The 17,666-nt window shown below is 47.6% G+C and overlaps 1 protein-coding gene across 1 annotated transcript in view; it reads right to left on the bottom strand.

The window, feature by feature from the left end:
* The window catches only part of SCP2 (sterol carrier protein 2), a 75,247-nt gene extending 73,649 nt beyond the window's left edge, over positions 1-1,598 (bottom strand). The window contains exon 1 of the mRNA XM_055140055.1: positions 1,433-1,598. Within this exon, the coding sequence (XP_054996030.1) occupies positions 1,433-1,507 (75 nt within the window). The 5' untranslated portion in view covers positions 1,508-1,598. The remainder of the gene's footprint in view (positions 1-1,432) is intronic.
* Positions 1,599-17,666: the final 16,068 nt, after the last annotated feature.

The raw sequence follows: 17,666 nt of genomic DNA on the forward strand, positions 1-17,666 counted from the left end.
CTTTGTTCTGGATAGTACAGGGATAAAGGTGCTTACTTTGCATGGGCTGATGCCACTTGGATCCCTAGGACCACACAGGGTCCCTTGAGCTAGGAGTAACCTCTTAGCAAAGAAGTAGCCCCTAAGCACCACCAGGTGTGGCCCAAACTTCCCCACCAAAAAACAAATTCCCTCTTTCATGAAACAAGGGGTGATCCTCAATTTCTGCTTTATAATGTATTTGCTGACTTTCTAGGTACACGTTTTGATTGAATTGTGTATTTAGCAAATTTGTAAGATAACAACAACAACCAAAAAAAAAAAAAACTTACTGCAGGTATTTCAGAAAGAGAACACTGCCTAGAGGATATTTATTTCACAAAGCATATCCCCTCAACTAATAGTCACTGAATCGTAAGGCAATGGGCACTTCTCAGGGAGCTAGAGGCATAAAGAGGAATGACCAGAAACTTGGAAGAACTTCCGTGCTCTGGAGCAATACAGACATATAAAGAGATTTTCAGTAAAGCCTATTTCAGTATGAAGAGAGTCAAGTATAGAGCTCCACGGGGAAATCGGGAAGGTAAGAGGTTTCTTGCAGGAGAAAAGAGATCTGATCTCTTTAAAATACAAAGAAATTAACCAAGGGATGACAAGCAAATGGTACAAGGAGTGAGGAATAACAATGGAGGCATAAAACCATGTGGGACAAAGAAAAGGGGGTTGGGCCGGGCTAGAGGGTGGGTGGGAGGTGGGAGGTGTCAAAAATTGAGACTGCTAGGACCAGAGAAAGGGCGTCACGCTGGAGGCCCGGTTAGACCCCTGCCTAACAAAAAATTTAGATAGATAGATAGATAGATAGATAGATAGATAGATAGATAGATAGATAGATAGATAGATAGATAGATATTGATAGATAGATCAATAAATCTATTCTTCATACTCCCAATCTCTGCTCGCAGACCCGTAGCACCATCCCAATTTAAAGAAAAAGAAATGCATGTACTTCCCAAGCAGTTAGACAACTCTGGGCTTTTCCATATAGAAAACACGGGGTGTGCACCCCCAAGCAGAGTCAGGCAGAAAGGAGACCGCAGGGCAGCCGGCCTCCTGGACTCCGCGGCGGCACCTGCAGAGGCGCGGCGGGGGGGGGGGGGGGCGTCGCGGAGACCGCGCGGAGCCGCATTCCCTGCCAGCGTCCCCGCCGGGGCAGGAGGTCACGGCGCCGCTGGCCGGGGCCCGGCTGGCTGCTCCCGGGCCGTGCTTCCCAGACTCTGCCCCGGGCGACAGCGGGCGAGGGGACGGTCCCTGCCCGACGCCCTCCCCGCCGCGCGCCCGCGCCGGCCGCACTTGGCCGCGGAGCCCCCGCAGGCCTGGCAGCAGCCCCGGCCCCGGCCTCTGCGGACTCGGTGGGGCCGGGCGCGCGTCCCCGAGGGCCCACTGCTCTGTTTACCTTGGTCATCCCAACCCCCACCACGAACACCCGGCGCAGGGGCCGAGGGACTTGCGCTAGGACTGCAGAAGACATGGCTCGGAGCGCGCGGGGACCGGCAAGGACGCTCAGACGGCACCGCGAGCGCGGACGCTGACAGACTGCGGCGTTTCCGCGACTCCCAATGTAGCCCGGCGCGGGGCGGGGCCGGGGCGGGGCCAACGTGGGAGGGTAGGGGGCGTGGCGGGGCCGGGGCGAGTAAGGGGCGGGGCCGGGGCGGGGCCGGGCGAGGAAGCGCCCGGCGCGTGCGCAGGGCCGCCTGCGGGCAGTGTTCCGTGGGGATTCGGGACTGTTACGTACGACCTTTGCAAAAAAGCGTTCTGAGCCCGAGTTCAGCAAGGGCATTGAAACCGTGGCCTCCGCCATTTCTTGGGTTAAAACCTTCATCCTGGGGGCCAGAGCGATAGTACAGTGGGTAGGGCCTTGTACGCAGCGGACCCGGGTTCGATCCTCGGCGTCCTATGTGGACCCCCCACCTCCCCCGGCAAAGCCAGGAGTGATTCCTGAGTGCAGAGCCAGGAGGAACCCCTGAGCTTGGGCTGGGTGTGACGCCAAAAAAGTGAAAGGATTCGTCGTGAGCAGGAGCCAGTCAGGTTCAGCGCCGCCAGGATCAGAGCGAGTGCGGCCCCTGAATGAGTGTTGCCCAGAAGCCAGGCTCCCAAGGAACGTGTCTGGAATGTGGGCATTGCTCTGTGTCCTGCTCTGTATTTTGCCCGTGCAAGATCTCAGACTTGGCTCGGGTTGTAGTTCAAACTACTGCATGGAAGAGACCCGAGACAGGCACCTCCACCCACATCCCACACACCCACCAAAAATAAAACCGTTGAGGCCCCGAGCTAGCATAGGGCCAAGGCTCTTGCCTCGCGCATGGCCGACCCACTTACATGCCCGGCACTATGGTGCACTGGGCGCCGCCAGGGGCGATCTCTGAGCACAGACAACACCGGGAGTGATCCCTGAGCTCCACCAAGAGGTTTCTGAGCACCATCAGATGTGAGCCAAACCCTGCTGAAAAAAATGAAAGAAAAAAAACAAACAGAAAACGGGTTGTTCAGCAGTTAGGAAGGGGATGGGTGCAGAGGGGTTGTTATATGTATGTTTCAAACAAAGGAAACATCAAAATTTGGGGCTGGATCGATAGCACAGCGGGTAGGTCGTTTGCCTTGCACTTAGCCGACCCGGGTTCGATTCCCAGCATCCCATATGGTCCCCTGACCACCGCCAGGAGTAATTCCTGAGTGCAGGACCAGGAGTAGTCCCTGTGCATCGCCGGGTGTGACCGAAAAAGAAAAAAAAAAAAATTCAATGACCAGTATGATGGAGTGGGGGAAAGGGGCTTGTTGATTGGGTTATACCCAGCGGTGACTTATTTCTGGCCCTGCACTCAGAGGTCACTCCTGGTGGGCCTCTGGGACCATATGAGAAGCAGCGGATGGAACTCAGCCCATGGTGTGCCAGCCAATGACCCTGCCTGCTGTCCTATTGCTCTGACCCCTAGAAAGATGTTTTTCAGTCTGAGATTTATTGGCATACGGTGAGAATCAATGAAGGTGACAAAGTCTTTACAACACAAGCAGGTCTATTCAACAGTAAGCTTGGAGAAGCCATGCTGGAAAGGCCACTGGCTGAGTGGACCTGGCACAGCTGCTCTTCCAACACCCCTTGTTTGGGACCCCAGCAAACAGCCCTGCTTACAAAGATTTGAGGTGATGGCTCCTGCAGGGCACCAAATCAGTCCCTCAGGGTGAGAGGGTGCTAGTTTTAGTTTGGTGCCTTGGTTTGGGGCTGGTTTCTGGTTTGGTTTTTGGTTTGGCGGGGGGAGTTGCTCCCCTTTTTGTTTTCCAGTTTTTATTTGTTTTTTGTGCCATACCCAGTGGTACATGGGACTTATTCCTGGCTCTGGGCTCAGGGATCACTCCTTACAGGGCTCAGGGAACATATGGGGTGCTGGCCATCAAATCTGGGTCGGTCACATGCAAGGCAAGTACCCTTTTGCTGTACTACCTCTCAGCCCCCCCCTTTTTTAACCATGTTTATTGAGAGATTGAGATTTGTATACTGTTAATTACATTTTTCATACATCATTCCAACACCACACCCATCATCAGCTCACCTCCCTCCACTGACAGTGTCCCAGGGACCCCTCCCAGCCACCACCCCCATGTAAGCTCAGCTCTATAAATAAAATCTCCAGTTATAATAGTGCTAGCTTGTTAATAGTATTTTTAGGTTTCAACCTGAAACTGTGCACCCCAAATTATAGTTCTTTGATTCCAAATAATTCCTGATTGCCTCTCCTTTTACTTTTGGCTTTGGGGCCACATTTAGGGATGCTCAGGGCTCCTGGCTCATTGTTCAGGGATCACCCCTGGTAGTACTTGGGGGACTATATGCTTCGTGGGGTATCCATCTGGGATCTGTCGTATGCAAGGCAAGCACCTACACCCCTAACTATCTCTCTAGCCCTGCCTCTCATTTTGTTTATGTTTTTCTTAATAAAAGGCATATATGTGTGCATAGAGTTAAACCTATATACATCACTGCATCACTGTGATAACACCTATATATGAAATATATACATAGGTGTTATTTTTTTTAATTTTGTATTCTGAATTTCCTACTCACAAAAATTACTATATGGGGGCTAGAACTATAGTACAGCAAGTAGAAACTTGCCTTTCAGGTGGCCAACTGGGTTTCAAATACCACATATGGTCCCCTGAGACATGTCAGGAACGATGTCTAAGAATAAAGTCAGGAGGCCAGGAGTAAACCCTGTGCATTGTCAGGTGTGAACTCTATGATAAATAAACATACACGCACACGCACACACACATACACACACATATATCAACTACATCTAGTTTTTCTTCATTTTTCTTTTTGATTTTGGGGTCATACTTGGCTGTGGTCAGGGCTTACCCTGGCACTGTGCTTAGGGATCACTCATAGTGGTGCTCAGGGGTCATATGCAGTGCCAGGGACAGAACCCAGGTCAGGCGCATACAAGGCCCAAACATCACCAGATCCCCACCAGAAAAAGGAGCCTTTTGCTAGGGAGTTGTCAAGGGAGGAGAGCTTTGAACTTTCAAAGTGGTGGTCTTCTTTCAAATTCTGATCACAGCTATTTGTTCCTTCTGGAACTTCTCTCCTGAGGGGGCCAGCCTTCCCTCGGGCCAGTACTGGCACCAATTAAAGATTTATCTGGTTCCAATTCCTGGATTCACAAAGAAATCTGGCCTTTTTGCACTGGGGCTTCTTTTTGGGCTGGTGACAGGTCAACTTCTTTAAATCACATCTTGGTTTGTTTTTTTTTTTCCTTTTTGGGTCACACCCAGCAATGCACAGGGGTTACTCCTGGCTCTGCACTCAGGAATTACTCCTGGCGGTGCTTAGGGGACCATATGGGATGCTGGGAATCGAACCCGGGTCGGCCGCATGCAAGACAAACGCCCTACTCGCTGTGCTATTGCTCCAGACCCTCACATCTTGGTTTTATTCTCTTTGTTTGCTTGCTTGATTTTGAGCCACAGCCAGCAGTTCTCAGGGGCTAACCTTGGCTCTATGCTCCGGGGGTCACTGCCATCAGTGCTTGGGTGTCTAATCAGGGGCAGCTGCATGCAAGACAAGTGCTTAATCACTGTGCCATCTCCATGGCCCCTTGCATCTTAGATGCATTACCTCCTGAAAAACTCATCACCCAGCATCCCCCCTCCACATGCCTGCCTCACTTCCGTTTAAGAAGGTTGTGAACCAAGATGGCTCAAAGGGCTAGAATGCATGCTTACATACCAGAGGCCTAGCAGAGGCCTAGGTTTGATCCCACACCACATGGTCCCCCGAGCACTGCCAGGAGCAATCCCTGAGAACCGAGTCAGAGGCAGCCCTTGAGCACTGCCATTGTGACACTAAAAGCAAAACAAGTCAAAAAAGTTTGTGATAGGGGCTGGAGTGATACACAGCAGAAAGGGAATTGGCCTGGCACGCAGCAACCGGAGTTCGATTCCCAGCATCCCATATGGACCCTGAGCACCGCCAGGAGTGTAGAGCCAGGAGTAACCCCTGAGCATTTGTGATACTAATCAAGACAGGAGTTACAGTGCTGTTGGCCTGTGTCCCATGTTAAGAAACCAACAGAAATACATAAAATAAGGAAAATTTTGCGTGGATTGGCTCAAAAAATATGAGATCCAGAACCTGTAGGAATGTCACCCACATATTTCCTCTAGGAGAGCTCTAGTTCATGTTCATTAATTTAGCATCAGAGATGGTTAGAATATAATTGCCACAAAAAAGTGTGTGTGTGTGTGTGTGTGTGTGTGTGTGTGTGTGTGTGTGTGCGTGCACGTGTAAAACTTCTGGGCTCAATCTATCCCTGAAGGCCTGGGAAGAGGCCCCCTTTTAGATCTGTCTTGCCTAAAGCATCAGCTAGCTGGAAGGGTGCTTGTTGTAGTTGATCTTTTTTTTTTTTTTTTTAACTTATGTTTTCTTTTATTTTCTTTTCTTTTTTTTTTTTTTTTTTTGCTTTTTGGGTCACACCCAGCAATGCTCAGGGGTTACTCCTGGCTTTGCACTCAGGAATTACTCCTGGCAGTGCTTGGGGGACCATATGGGATGCCGGAGATCGAACCCGGGTCGGCCATGTGCAAGGCAAACGCCCTCCCCGCTGTGCTATCACTCCGGCCCATGTAGTTGATCTTAGTCAGCTGGAATGCCAGCACCATTTCTCACTTGGTAAGAGTTCCGCTTGGTATGGTAGCCATTGGTAGGAGAGAACAGGGTGGCTACAAGGGGAAACCAAAGGAAGACCTGGGCCAATGACGTGTGTTCTGAGGCTGTAAATGCTGCCCCGGTGGGGACTGGGTCCCTGGCCTCTAGGGAAAAGACAAACAGTTCAAACTGAGAAAGACAAACAGTTCAAACTGAGACTGTCCACAGTGAGCGCCACAACCATGTGTGCACGTACCAAGGATGGGTGTGTCCATGGAGCCATAGCAAGAGCAAACACAAAGAAGGGGAATGGGGGAGAGGTCTCCGAAAAACTGAACATTCGTGCCTATCGTGCCACACTGGGCATAGGTCAGTTCAAAACTTTCATGTGCAGACCCCACTCTGCTGAACCAGAACCTCTGCTCTGTCTGGGCAGGAGAGCGCAGGCACAGAGAGAGAGAGAGAGAGAGCGAGGCTCTCCCCAATAACTCTAAGGAGGCCCTAGTCCTACCCTAGTCCTCCTGGGGTAGGACTAGGTCACTTCGTAACATCCCCAGCCATTCAGGGAAGGTCCTAAGAATCTCCCCTTTTCCTGTAGAAGAGCAAACCAATGGCAAGAAGTACTAGAGTGGAGGATAACATTGCTTTGTCCTTTCTGCCTTGCCACGGGGAGCTTAGGTTTATTGGGTTACTCCCATCACAGTGCTCCCATTCCTCTGTGTTTATTTGTAACCTCTTTCTTTGTGCTCCGTTAACTTGTAAATATTGCTTTTCTCTTCTCCTTAAGTCCTTTGCATAGTTAACTCAGAGCAATGTCCTTTTTTGTATAGACACAGGAAAACTGTGGGAGGCAGGTGACAAAGGGTTGGTATTTGGCACGCACCTGTGGCGGGAGCCACCCTAACAGCAGCAGGAAGAGGTACCAGAGGTGCTTGCTCTGACCTCCTGAGACGGAGTCAGGGTGAGTCTGAGCGCCTGGGCGTGGCGGCGTGGTGCTCGCTGGTGGTTTTCTCTAGCTGGGTAAAGGCTCCTTGCAATCCGCCTTCACGGAGGCATTCATTTGGAAGGATGCTGACGGATGAGTGTCATGATACTGTCCTTCCCTTTGGTGACAGGATACGGTTTTCACATTTTGACTGCTCCTGAGGTGCAGTCTGCTTGAACTGGGTCTCCCTTGCAGACAGAAGGATGCCTCTACTCGACTTTGAGCATTAAGACTGACTCTTCTGGAATGCTGCACTCCAGATAGCTAATTTAGCGTTTGGAAAGGAATGAAATGCTAATGTCACTCCAGTTTCTTCCTATGGGACACTGAGCAAAATGTTTATTCCCAGGTTGTGCTTTCTTTTTTAAAGGTGGGTGAATAGGGGTGGGGTGGGGGAAAGATTTCAGCTTCGACCCCCTCCCCTTTCTTTTCTGTGAGCTGGGAAGTGTGCAGCGACAGCCCTTCATCCTTCTGTCCTGGGAACAGTAGGAGACACCCTCACTGTCCTCTGAACCTTGCAGCCATCAGCGGCTGCCCTTGGAAGGCACACTTCCCTGGCTGAGCGGAGCCAAGGCCTCCTCCTCTCAGGTGGCGAAGGGGAAAGAGCATTCATTCTCTTAGGTGTTACTGCTTTTGCTCAGACTTTGCAAAAAACACACAAAAAATTATATAAATATATATGATTACAAAAATATAGATATATATAATTACTAATCACCTCTGTCCTTGAGAAAGGAATGAATAGAGAATTTATTTCATTGCAATATTTGATTGTTTAGAGGCACGCTGTTTCATCAACAGAAGCAACAAGGCTATGTATAAGTTTTTGATACTACGTACCACCTCTATTATTCTAAAACAAAGTATTCATGTACTTAAACCATATTCTATTTAATTGTGTTTGATTTTAAAATATATACATATGAATTATATTTTAAAAAACAAACAAACAATAAACCTATGCTTTTGTAACTTGAAAGTTAATTGACTCCAGATAATATTATCCCCTGGGCATCTGTTCTCTCTACGTAAGCCTCAGTTGTCCTTCCTTCCTAGCACCTCAAAAGCTGGGTCCTGATGAGGAACTGGATGGACCCAGGGCAAGCAGTGAGCTACCCGGGCATTGAAATGGGCCTGCTGCCATAATACTTAACTATATAAGTTAAGAGCATGGTCATGGACAAATTCTGTCATGATCCAAAAAGTAACCACTAGATAGGACCCTGCTAGGGTTAGGAAGGATTAATCTGGCCTGAGCACTATGGTTTGAGTTCCATAGCGAGATGTCCCCAGGAGAGCCACCCTACAAGCTCAATGTATCTCTTACTGTGTCCATACAAAATAACTAATAGTAAGAAGTAGAATTAATATGTTATAAGCTACTGGACTGAGGAGAGGAGAAACACCCCTAGGTGGTATTTCCGCCCTTGAGCCTGATCAGCTTTCACATGTTGATTTTGCTCTATAAAGGGGTGTGGTGGCTACCGCCAATGGGGGGGGGGGTTGGAGAGAGAGAGAGAGAGAGAGAGAGAGAGAGAGAGAGAGAGAGAGAGAGAGAGAGAGAGCAGACTGCAAGATGGAGCGCGGAGAGACTAGCAAGGGGGACAGAGGGAGAAGAATGTAGGGGAAGAATACAGGCACAGGCACGTGGATAGGTGAGAGACGCAGCAGCAAGATGGAGCAGGGAGGGATGAGCGGGAGAGACTGGAGGAGACGGGAAGGAGGGGCAGCGTGAGACTAGAACGAGGGGCTTAGTGAGACTGGAACAGGCACATGGGGAGAATGGAGCAAAGGGCAACTTTGCTGGCGACCAACCAGCCTGGCGACCTCTTTCCTCCTTTGTCCGCCCCACAGCACTGACTGTGGGGGTGGGGGGAAGTGGCCCTGTCTACCAAACACAGGCGGCCAGAGAGAGCCTCCCGGGGCTCTCCAGTCGCAAAAGATTACACATTAGAGTTCAAATTTTTAGATAACAAATATTGACTTTCCATTAGATGTTTGCTTTAAAATAAAAATCTATTGAAGAGGAGAGATAATTGGTGGAAAGGTCCAATTGGGCAACACCTGATGATGCTCAGGGCTTACTCCTGTTGTTGAGCAAAAAGAGAGTGGGGCGAGGGCTCAGGTTGGGATAGTGAGTTTATTAGAGGCTCAGCGCTGAGGACCCTAAGTTCGAAGAGAAAGAGACTCGGAGCCTGTTTGCTGAGGGGATCTCCCTTTTATCCTCTAAAGGTGGGCCACAAACTACGTGCATTCTTATCAGTGAAACAGGAGATACAGAGGTAATGGGCAAAAAAACAATTAATGCCTCCTTCCCACATGGCACAGCCTTCAGGCGCTCAAAGGGAAAACAGCCAGTGTCATATATCACGACCACTTGGTGCAGCCTTCAGGGCCTGTCGCCTCTGCATTCCCATAAATCTGTCGGGCCCAGTACTCGCCCAGAAAAACATCCAGTGGGCGGGTGGGCCTTTAACTTCGTCAGTTGGGATCATAAAAGGAATGCTTCTCCCTCGTCTCATTTAGGGGGTCAGTTTCAGCTTCTCAGTCCCCATCACACTTTCTTAATTATCATTACAGTTTTCTAATTCTCATTACATACAGCTTCTTATTTGCCATTACACTCCTGGCTCTGTGCTCAAGGATCATTTCTAGCAAAGGACAATATGGGGTTCCGGCAACTGAACTGGGGTCAACTGCATGCAAGGCAAGCGGCTGAACCCCTACACTACTTGTCCACCCCTAATAAGATAATTATAGATATTAAAAAGTTGCTCTTATAGCTGTGAAGACTAGGAATGAACACTTCCCTTATCAATGAAGGACTAGAGAATACAAAAATTCTCTTGCCACAAAATACCTACAAGAGTTGGCTATTAAACAATTCTTTAAAGTAAATATAGTATGGAAGAGAAGTGGTCTATTTATCTATCTATCTATCTCTGTATATGCGTGTGTGTGTGTCTTTGAAAGCTAACCTTAGTACTACATTATTTGGTGGCTTATTTTGTGTTGCAACCCAAGGCATCACACAAGCAAAGCAAGTGCTCTACCGCTGAGCCTCAACCGTCCCCAGGAAGATTTTTCTCTTAATTTTGTACTCATCTCTATTCTGCGGCTGTTTTGACCTTGTGTATATATATTACTTTTCTTCTTAGTTTTGTAAGATCATGTCTTTATTTTGAATTTTATATTTATTGTTATTTTAATTAGTTTCCGGTACTTAATTGAGTCAACACATAAATCATAATCTGACACTGAAACTGTCCTTAAATGTTGGCCTTTCTCCAACACATGAGCACACAACATTATGCATAGCAGGAAAGGAAATTGGCGGCAAAACTATTTTATTCAATAACCAAAGAGTAGAGAGGATGGCGCTGGGTTCGTCTGAGTTCCTCCCTTGTGGTCTGTGCCCCAGTCTCCTGGAAAGGCAACTGGGCACACTATGATACTTTAAGCATATAGAACAAAACTTACATGTGACCAAAGTCCCCAGAGTGGCCTAGGGGCCACACCCAGCAGGGGCTAGTCCCAGCTTGGTGCTCAGAGGTTGCTCCTGGTGCTGCCTAGGAGGCCATAGGGCCCTGCAGAGAGAATTCAGGGTTGCCACATGCAAAGTACATACTACAAACTCATGAGCGGTCTCCCTGGTTCTGGGTTCACTTTTTTGTTTGTTTGTTTTGGGGCCACACCTAGGAGTGCTTAGGGCTAATTCCTGACTCTGAGCTCAGAGAACACTCCAAGCAGGTTCAGGGAACCATACAGGGTGCCAGGAATTGAACACAGTTGACTAAATGCGAGGCAAGTGCCCTACCCACTGTACTATGGCTCAGGCCCCTCTGGTTTCACTCATTGTTATGTAACAGGAATGAAGGTTACATTTCTTTAAGAACTTCCTGATAAATATGGTCAGCAGGAGAGGGGATCCAGGGGAGGAATAAAATTGCCTTTGTCATTTTCATACATGTCAAGAAAGTTAAACCCCTCATTTCTGTGACAATACTTCCCATGAAGTTTCAGCATAACAAATAGGCCTAATTCATTCTCTATCCATGAATAGAGAGGACAATTATTATGGGATGCCTAAGAATTCTAAGACTTCTTATATTTTCTTTTTCTGTAGTTAAAGATTTTATTTTAGTGAAGCAAGCTAGCTTTTATTGAATGAAACTTAGGAAGGTGTGTGTGGGGGGGGGAGGAGAAGAAAAGGAAAAGGTATTTTAGAAAGAACACAACCTTGAGAGCAAGCAGAGAGACATAGGGACAAGCAGGTGAGAAACAGGCTTGAGAAGGCAAGCCAGAAAAGAAAGCAAAAAGAAGCAAACAACCAAAAAGAATCACATGAACAAAACATGGCTCACGGACATTGAAAATAAAGTCTCAAAAAGAAAGTTGAAAGAAAAGCCTAGCGCGTTTGGGATGTCCCCCTTCTCCGGAGAAACCTCCCAACTCATCCCTTTAACAGTGACCTCGCCTGCCAAGGGCTAGAGCAGACGCCTCCTTGTGAGAATGTTTTCCCTGAAGCCAACAAGCACCCAGCTGACCTCCCCACAGTTGTAGAAAGTCATAGGGTGTGCAGAAGAACTCACTCTAATTTTCCATTTGAAGATTTTTTTTTTCCTTTTTGGGTCACACCGGCGATGCACAGGAGTGACTCCTGGCTCTGCACTCAGGAATTACTCCTGGTGGTGCTCATAGGACCATATGGGATGCTGGGATTCGAAACCAGGTTGGCTTCGTGCAAGGCAAATGCCCTACCTGCTGTTCGATCGCTCCAGCCCCACCCTTTGAAGATTTTTTTAGGGGGCCAAAAGGATCACACAAAAGACTGAGCACAAGCTTTATTGCAGGAGCTGGGATTGCACCTCACCGGAGTAGCCCCTGAGCACCTCCAAAACCAAATCAAACCAACAAACCAGAAACAGCTCAGCCCAAAAAAAGGGGGGAGGTGTCTCTGCAGAGAACAAGAAATAATGGCAAAATAAAAAGATAACCCCACTGAATGGGAGAGTTTATTCAGAGACCATACATCTGACAAAGCTTTAGAAAGCACTCACAAAACTCCCCAACAACAACCAAAAAATGAACAACCCCATCCAAAAATGGGGTGAGGAGCTGAACAGACATTTTCTCACTGAATACATCCAGATGGTCAAGAGGCATAGGAAAAGGTGCTCAGGAAGTACAAAGCACAATGACGGAGTTAGCTACCATTTCACACCAGTGAGAATGGCAAATATGAAAAAAATCTACAAATGACCAGTGGTGTAGGGGTGCAAAGAAAAGGAACCCTCTTTCAGTATTGGTGGGAGTGTCATCTGGGGCATCCTCCATATGAAAAGTGTGGAAACTTCTCAAAAAAAAAAAAAATAGAACTACCTTGTTGCCCAGCAATGACACCCATTGGCATCTACCCCACAATGGGATACTCCTCCGCTGTGTGAAAAGATGGACTCTTGTCTTTTGTTACAAGCTAAATAGAACTAAAGAGTGCCACGTGGGGTGAAATAAGTCAGAGGAGATCAAATACTCCATGAACTCTCTCCTATGTGGCATATCAAGAAGTAAAGAGGGAATGTGACTATGAGGTAGAGTACTTGCATCACACCAATTATGCCCTGGCTTGATCCTGGCACCAAAGCAAAATGAAGCAAAGAGATAGAATGGACAGTGTCCAGTGACATTGGTAACAAAGTTATCTAATGGGGCAGTGGAATAGGGTGAACTGGAAGTCACATCAGCAGGGTGGCAGAGGGATTTTGGTGGTGGAGGTGCTGTATCTTTATCAAAGGCATCAATGTCAAGAAGTTATAACACAGCAGGTAGGGTGCTGGCCTTGTATGCAGCAGACCCAGGTTCAGACCTCACAACCCATATGGTCCCCTAACCCCTGCAGGAATACACTCTAGACACAAAGCTAGGAGTAACCCCTGAGCACCACTTGGTGTGGCCCCCTGCTCACTACCCCCATAAAAGCATAAATGTTGAGCCAGAGAGAGAGAACAGAAAGTAAGGTACTTGCGTGTGGCCTCAGCAGATACAATACTGGTTCGAATCCCCAACACCAACAACTCGGGGTCACTCCTGGCATGGAGCCAGAAGAGTCTTTCAGCTCTGCCAAGTGTGGCAAAAAAAAAGAAAGGAAGAAAGAAAGAAAGAAAAGACATAAATGTTAACACTATTTTCATGTGTGGCCACCCAACATCTCCAAAGTTCTAGTACTGGCAATCCAGTAGGAACACAGAAAATTAGATGGGAATGTTGTGTAGAAGTGCACTAAACTCAATGAGTGAAAACATAACATAGAAGGCTTAACCAGCACCTTAAACAGCAGATCCTCAGACAGTAACTTAGCAACAGCCTTATGAGACATATATTTGAACATGCAATATAAAGTAAATTATTTTTTGTCTGCATAAGGGGGCAGGCTGGGAGGTTGCTAACTTGGGACATTGGTAGAAGGAAGGTCACATTGGTGGTGGAATTGGTGTTGAAATATTGAATAGCTGAAATGACAGAATTAGGAACAACTTTGTGAATCACAGTATTTAAATAAAGTTTCAAACAGGAAAAAATGTTAACACTGCTGTGTTACCTCAATCACTGTCAACCCATTGCTCATTGATTTGCTGGAGTGGGCACCAGTAATGTCTCCATTGTGAAACCCGTTGTTACTGTTTTTGGCATATCGAATACGCCATGGGTAGCTTGCCAGGCTCTTCCATGTGGGCTAGATACTCTCGGTAGCTTGCTGGGCTCCGAGAGGAGCGGAGGAATCGAACCCGGGTTGGCTGCATGGAAGGCAAATGGCTGCATGGAAGGCAAATGCCCTACTTGCTGTGCTATCTACTACATTTATCCTCTTCAGTGTCACTGCTGGTTTAAAGTAAAAAAAAAAAAGAGTTCTTATGACTTTTTGATTCTATCATCCAAACCTATCTATTCCTCTACATTTTATCTTGACACCTGATACATATATTCGCCATCTTTATCAAACCATGAACCTGAGAGCAAAAATAGCACCAAGACCTCTTCTTCCGGTTCAGTGAACTCGAAATCATTAAATGAAGTTGTCTAAGCGCTGTCAATCCTGTCAGTGTTTCTGCATTTTGTGAAACTACTAGGAGGCTGTCTCACATACCATAAAGGAAATCAAATACATATACAATCTCCCAAATCAAACACTGAGTGATCATAATGGAAAAATTGGAAGGAAAAAGCTCTGACATAATTTGTTATTTTATCTTTTTGTTTTTTGCTTTTTGGGTCACACCCTGCGATGCTCAGGGTTTGTGTTATCTCAATTATGTAAATAAATTAATCAGGGGGAAGAACAATAGTTCAGCAATAAGACACTTGCCTTGCACATGGCAGACCAGGATTTAATCCCTGACACCCTTTATAGTCCCCTGGGATCCACCAAGAGTGACCTCTGAGGACAGAGTCAGGAATAAGCCTTGAGCATTGCTGGGTGTGGTCCCCCCAAAATTAAAATACACAAAATGTTTGGTTAGCCATAGGAGTGATTCAAAATGCCCAAGAGGAAAAAGGGACAATCAGAAGTGATAAGGAATCAGGAAAGGAAAAAAAGGTGGAAGAAAGTCTACAAGACAGACCAGAGGTGGCTGAGAATCTGTTTGTGTGAGGGGCACTGGCTTGTCTTGACCAAGACAGCAAAAACACAGATGCCTGGGGGCGCCTCCTGAGGGGTCTGCACCCCTTCTTTCGTGGCGGGGGTGTGTCTGCCTCCAGTCTGTCTGGGAGCTTCCCGCCTATTCCTGTTGTGATAGCTTTGTCTATCTGGTCTTGTTTTCTGGATTTTTTGTTGTTGTTTTCTTTTATTTATTTACTTATTTTTTTGCTTTTTGGGTCACACCTGGTGATGCTGGCTCTGCACTCAGGAATCACCCCTGGCGGTGCCCAGAGGAACATATGGGATGCTGGGAATCAAACCCAGGTCAGCTGCGTGCAAGGCAAACACCCTACCTGCTGTGCTATTGCTCCAGCCCCTGTTGTTTTCTTAATGAATTGCTTCACATCTTGATGTTTTTATACAATAGACTTTGCAAGGGGGCGGGGGCAGGGCGGGCATCATAATCCAGTAATGCTCAGGGGTTATTCCTGATTCTGCGCTCAGGAATTACTCCCAGCAGTGCTTGGGGGACCATATGGGTTGCTGGAGATTGAACCTGGGCTGGCCACGTGCAGATCGAGCACCCTACGGGCTGTACTGTCCCTCCAGACCAAATAAAAGTTGTTTGTTTGTTGGGTGGGGGCCACCTGGTGGTGCTTAGAGCTGATTCCTGGTTCTGGGCTCAGGAATCACACCCGGTGGGGCTAAGGGGATCTTGTAGGGTACCAGGGGTCAAGCCCAGATGGCTGTCTGCAAGGCGAGTCTCCTACCTGCTGGACTATCGCTCTGGCCTCTAGGCAACAGATTTTGAAAATTATATTCGGTCATAAAGAGCTTCCTGTGTCTATTTATTCATCTGTTTATTGAATAAATAATAGAATTTATTTACATCTGGCCCACACTTGGTGCTGCTCAGGGGCTGTTTCTGGCTCTGTTCTCAGGAGTGACCCCGAGGCGGTGCTCAGGAGAGCATGCGCGGCTCTGGACAGCAAAGCAGGGTCAGCTGCATGTAAGGCAAGACCCTCACTCCCTGTGCAATCGCCCGCTCCCTTCCTATGTCTTTTTAATAGTTTCACAGCGCTCAGTTTGTCAATATAACTAGTTAACCCTCTAGGAATAAATATTAAGACACTAGTTTCTGCTATTATAAGCATGGCAGTCAATAGCCTTGTTCGGTGTCATTTTGCACCTGCACGTACACACCTGTAAGTTAATTTCCTACAAATCAGTATTTCTGAATCAAATGCAGTGATTTATACCTAGATATATATGTATTGTCCATTAAAGACATTTTCATTGGCAAAATAAAAATATCTTCCAGGACCAGAAGGTAAGTAAGGGGTCAGGGGTGCAGACTTTGCATGCATAGGGACCCAAATTTGACTCCTAGCACCAAATGACCTCCTAGCACTGTCAGGTGTGACCCTTGGGAACCCCTAGCACCACTGGGCCAGGGAAGCCACACATTACCCATGTGACTGAGAATGGCCTCCTGAGCACGGCTTGGGGCCCTCCCTTCACATACACGCCTAAAAAATTGTTCTCATTTAATATTTTTAGAATTAATAGTATTGTGCTGGAGAGACACTACATGAGGTAAGGCTCTTGTCTGCAGCTGACCTGTTTGAATCCCCGACATATGGTCCCTAAACATCACCAAGGGTCACGCCTGAGCAGAGGGCCAGGAATAGCCCCTGAGCACTTCTGAGCCCAGCACTCCTCCCTGAAATAAATAGTAGTAGTATTGCTACCGCTCTTTGCAGTGTGGAGGGAATTTGGGTCACTCCTGGCAATGTTTAGGGGACCTTAAGCACTTCGGAAGCTGGGCCAGTCACACGTGCCACTCCTCTCCTATCTCTCTGGCTCTCTAAATAGACATTTCCAAAGAAGGGTGTTTTATCACTAGATTGCATAACAGTCAATCTAGTCATTGGATGGTGGTCAGGATTCAGGACAATGGTCTTTGACAAGAGGAAACTGGGAAAGGGAAGAGACACCCCCCAAAGATAGAAAACAGAGTCCCTGATGCTACATAAGCCACTGGGATGGCTGGTACAGCTTTTGGGGGCGCATGCTCACAGATATCTTTGCATCCAGTTATCGAGCATAAAATTTGCCTGAAAGGGGCCAGTGGGAGGCGAGGCAGTAAAACCTGTGAACACAGGGGCAGGAGAGATCGTACAGGGGGTAGGGCATTTGCTTTGCATGCACCCAACACAGGTTGGATCCCCGGCACCCCATATGATTCCCCGAGCCCCATCAGGGGTGATCACTGAACACAGAAACAGGAGTAAGGCCAAGTACAACCCGAAAGAAAAAATGACAACCCACAAACCCTGTGAGCACAGACAGTGTCAGAGAGAACAAGTGAAATGTCATTTCTTTTTTTTTTTTTTTTGCTTTTCGGGTCACACCCAGCAATGCACAGGGGTTATTCCTGGCTCTGCACTCAGGAATTACTCCTGGCGGTGCTGGGGGACCATATGGGATGCTGGGAATCGAACCCGGGTCGGCCGCGTGCAAGGCAAATGCCCTACCCACTGTGCTATCACTCCAGCCCCGAAATGTCATTTCTTAAATGAGGTGGCATTTATTGGTGGTGGTGAGGTTTTTTGGTGTTATGTTTTGTTTTGTTTTAGTTGATGGGGAGATGAGCCCCACCTGACAGTGCTCAGGTCCTACTCCTGACTCTATACTCAGGGATCACTCCTGGTGGTGCTTGGGGATCAAACAGGGATCAACAGTGTGCAAAGCAAACACTTTACCTGCTGTACTATCTCTCTGGCCTTGAGACGCCATTTATTGGGCATGTATCTAAGAAGGGTCTTCCACCCTCTCCAGCAGTCCTGATAACACCACAACAG

Source organism: Sorex araneus, chromosome 5 (assembly GCF_027595985.1).
Source record: "Sorex araneus isolate mSorAra2 chromosome 5, mSorAra2.pri, whole genome shotgun sequence".
Lineage (NCBI taxonomy): Eukaryota > Metazoa > Chordata > Mammalia > Eulipotyphla > Soricidae > Sorex > Sorex araneus.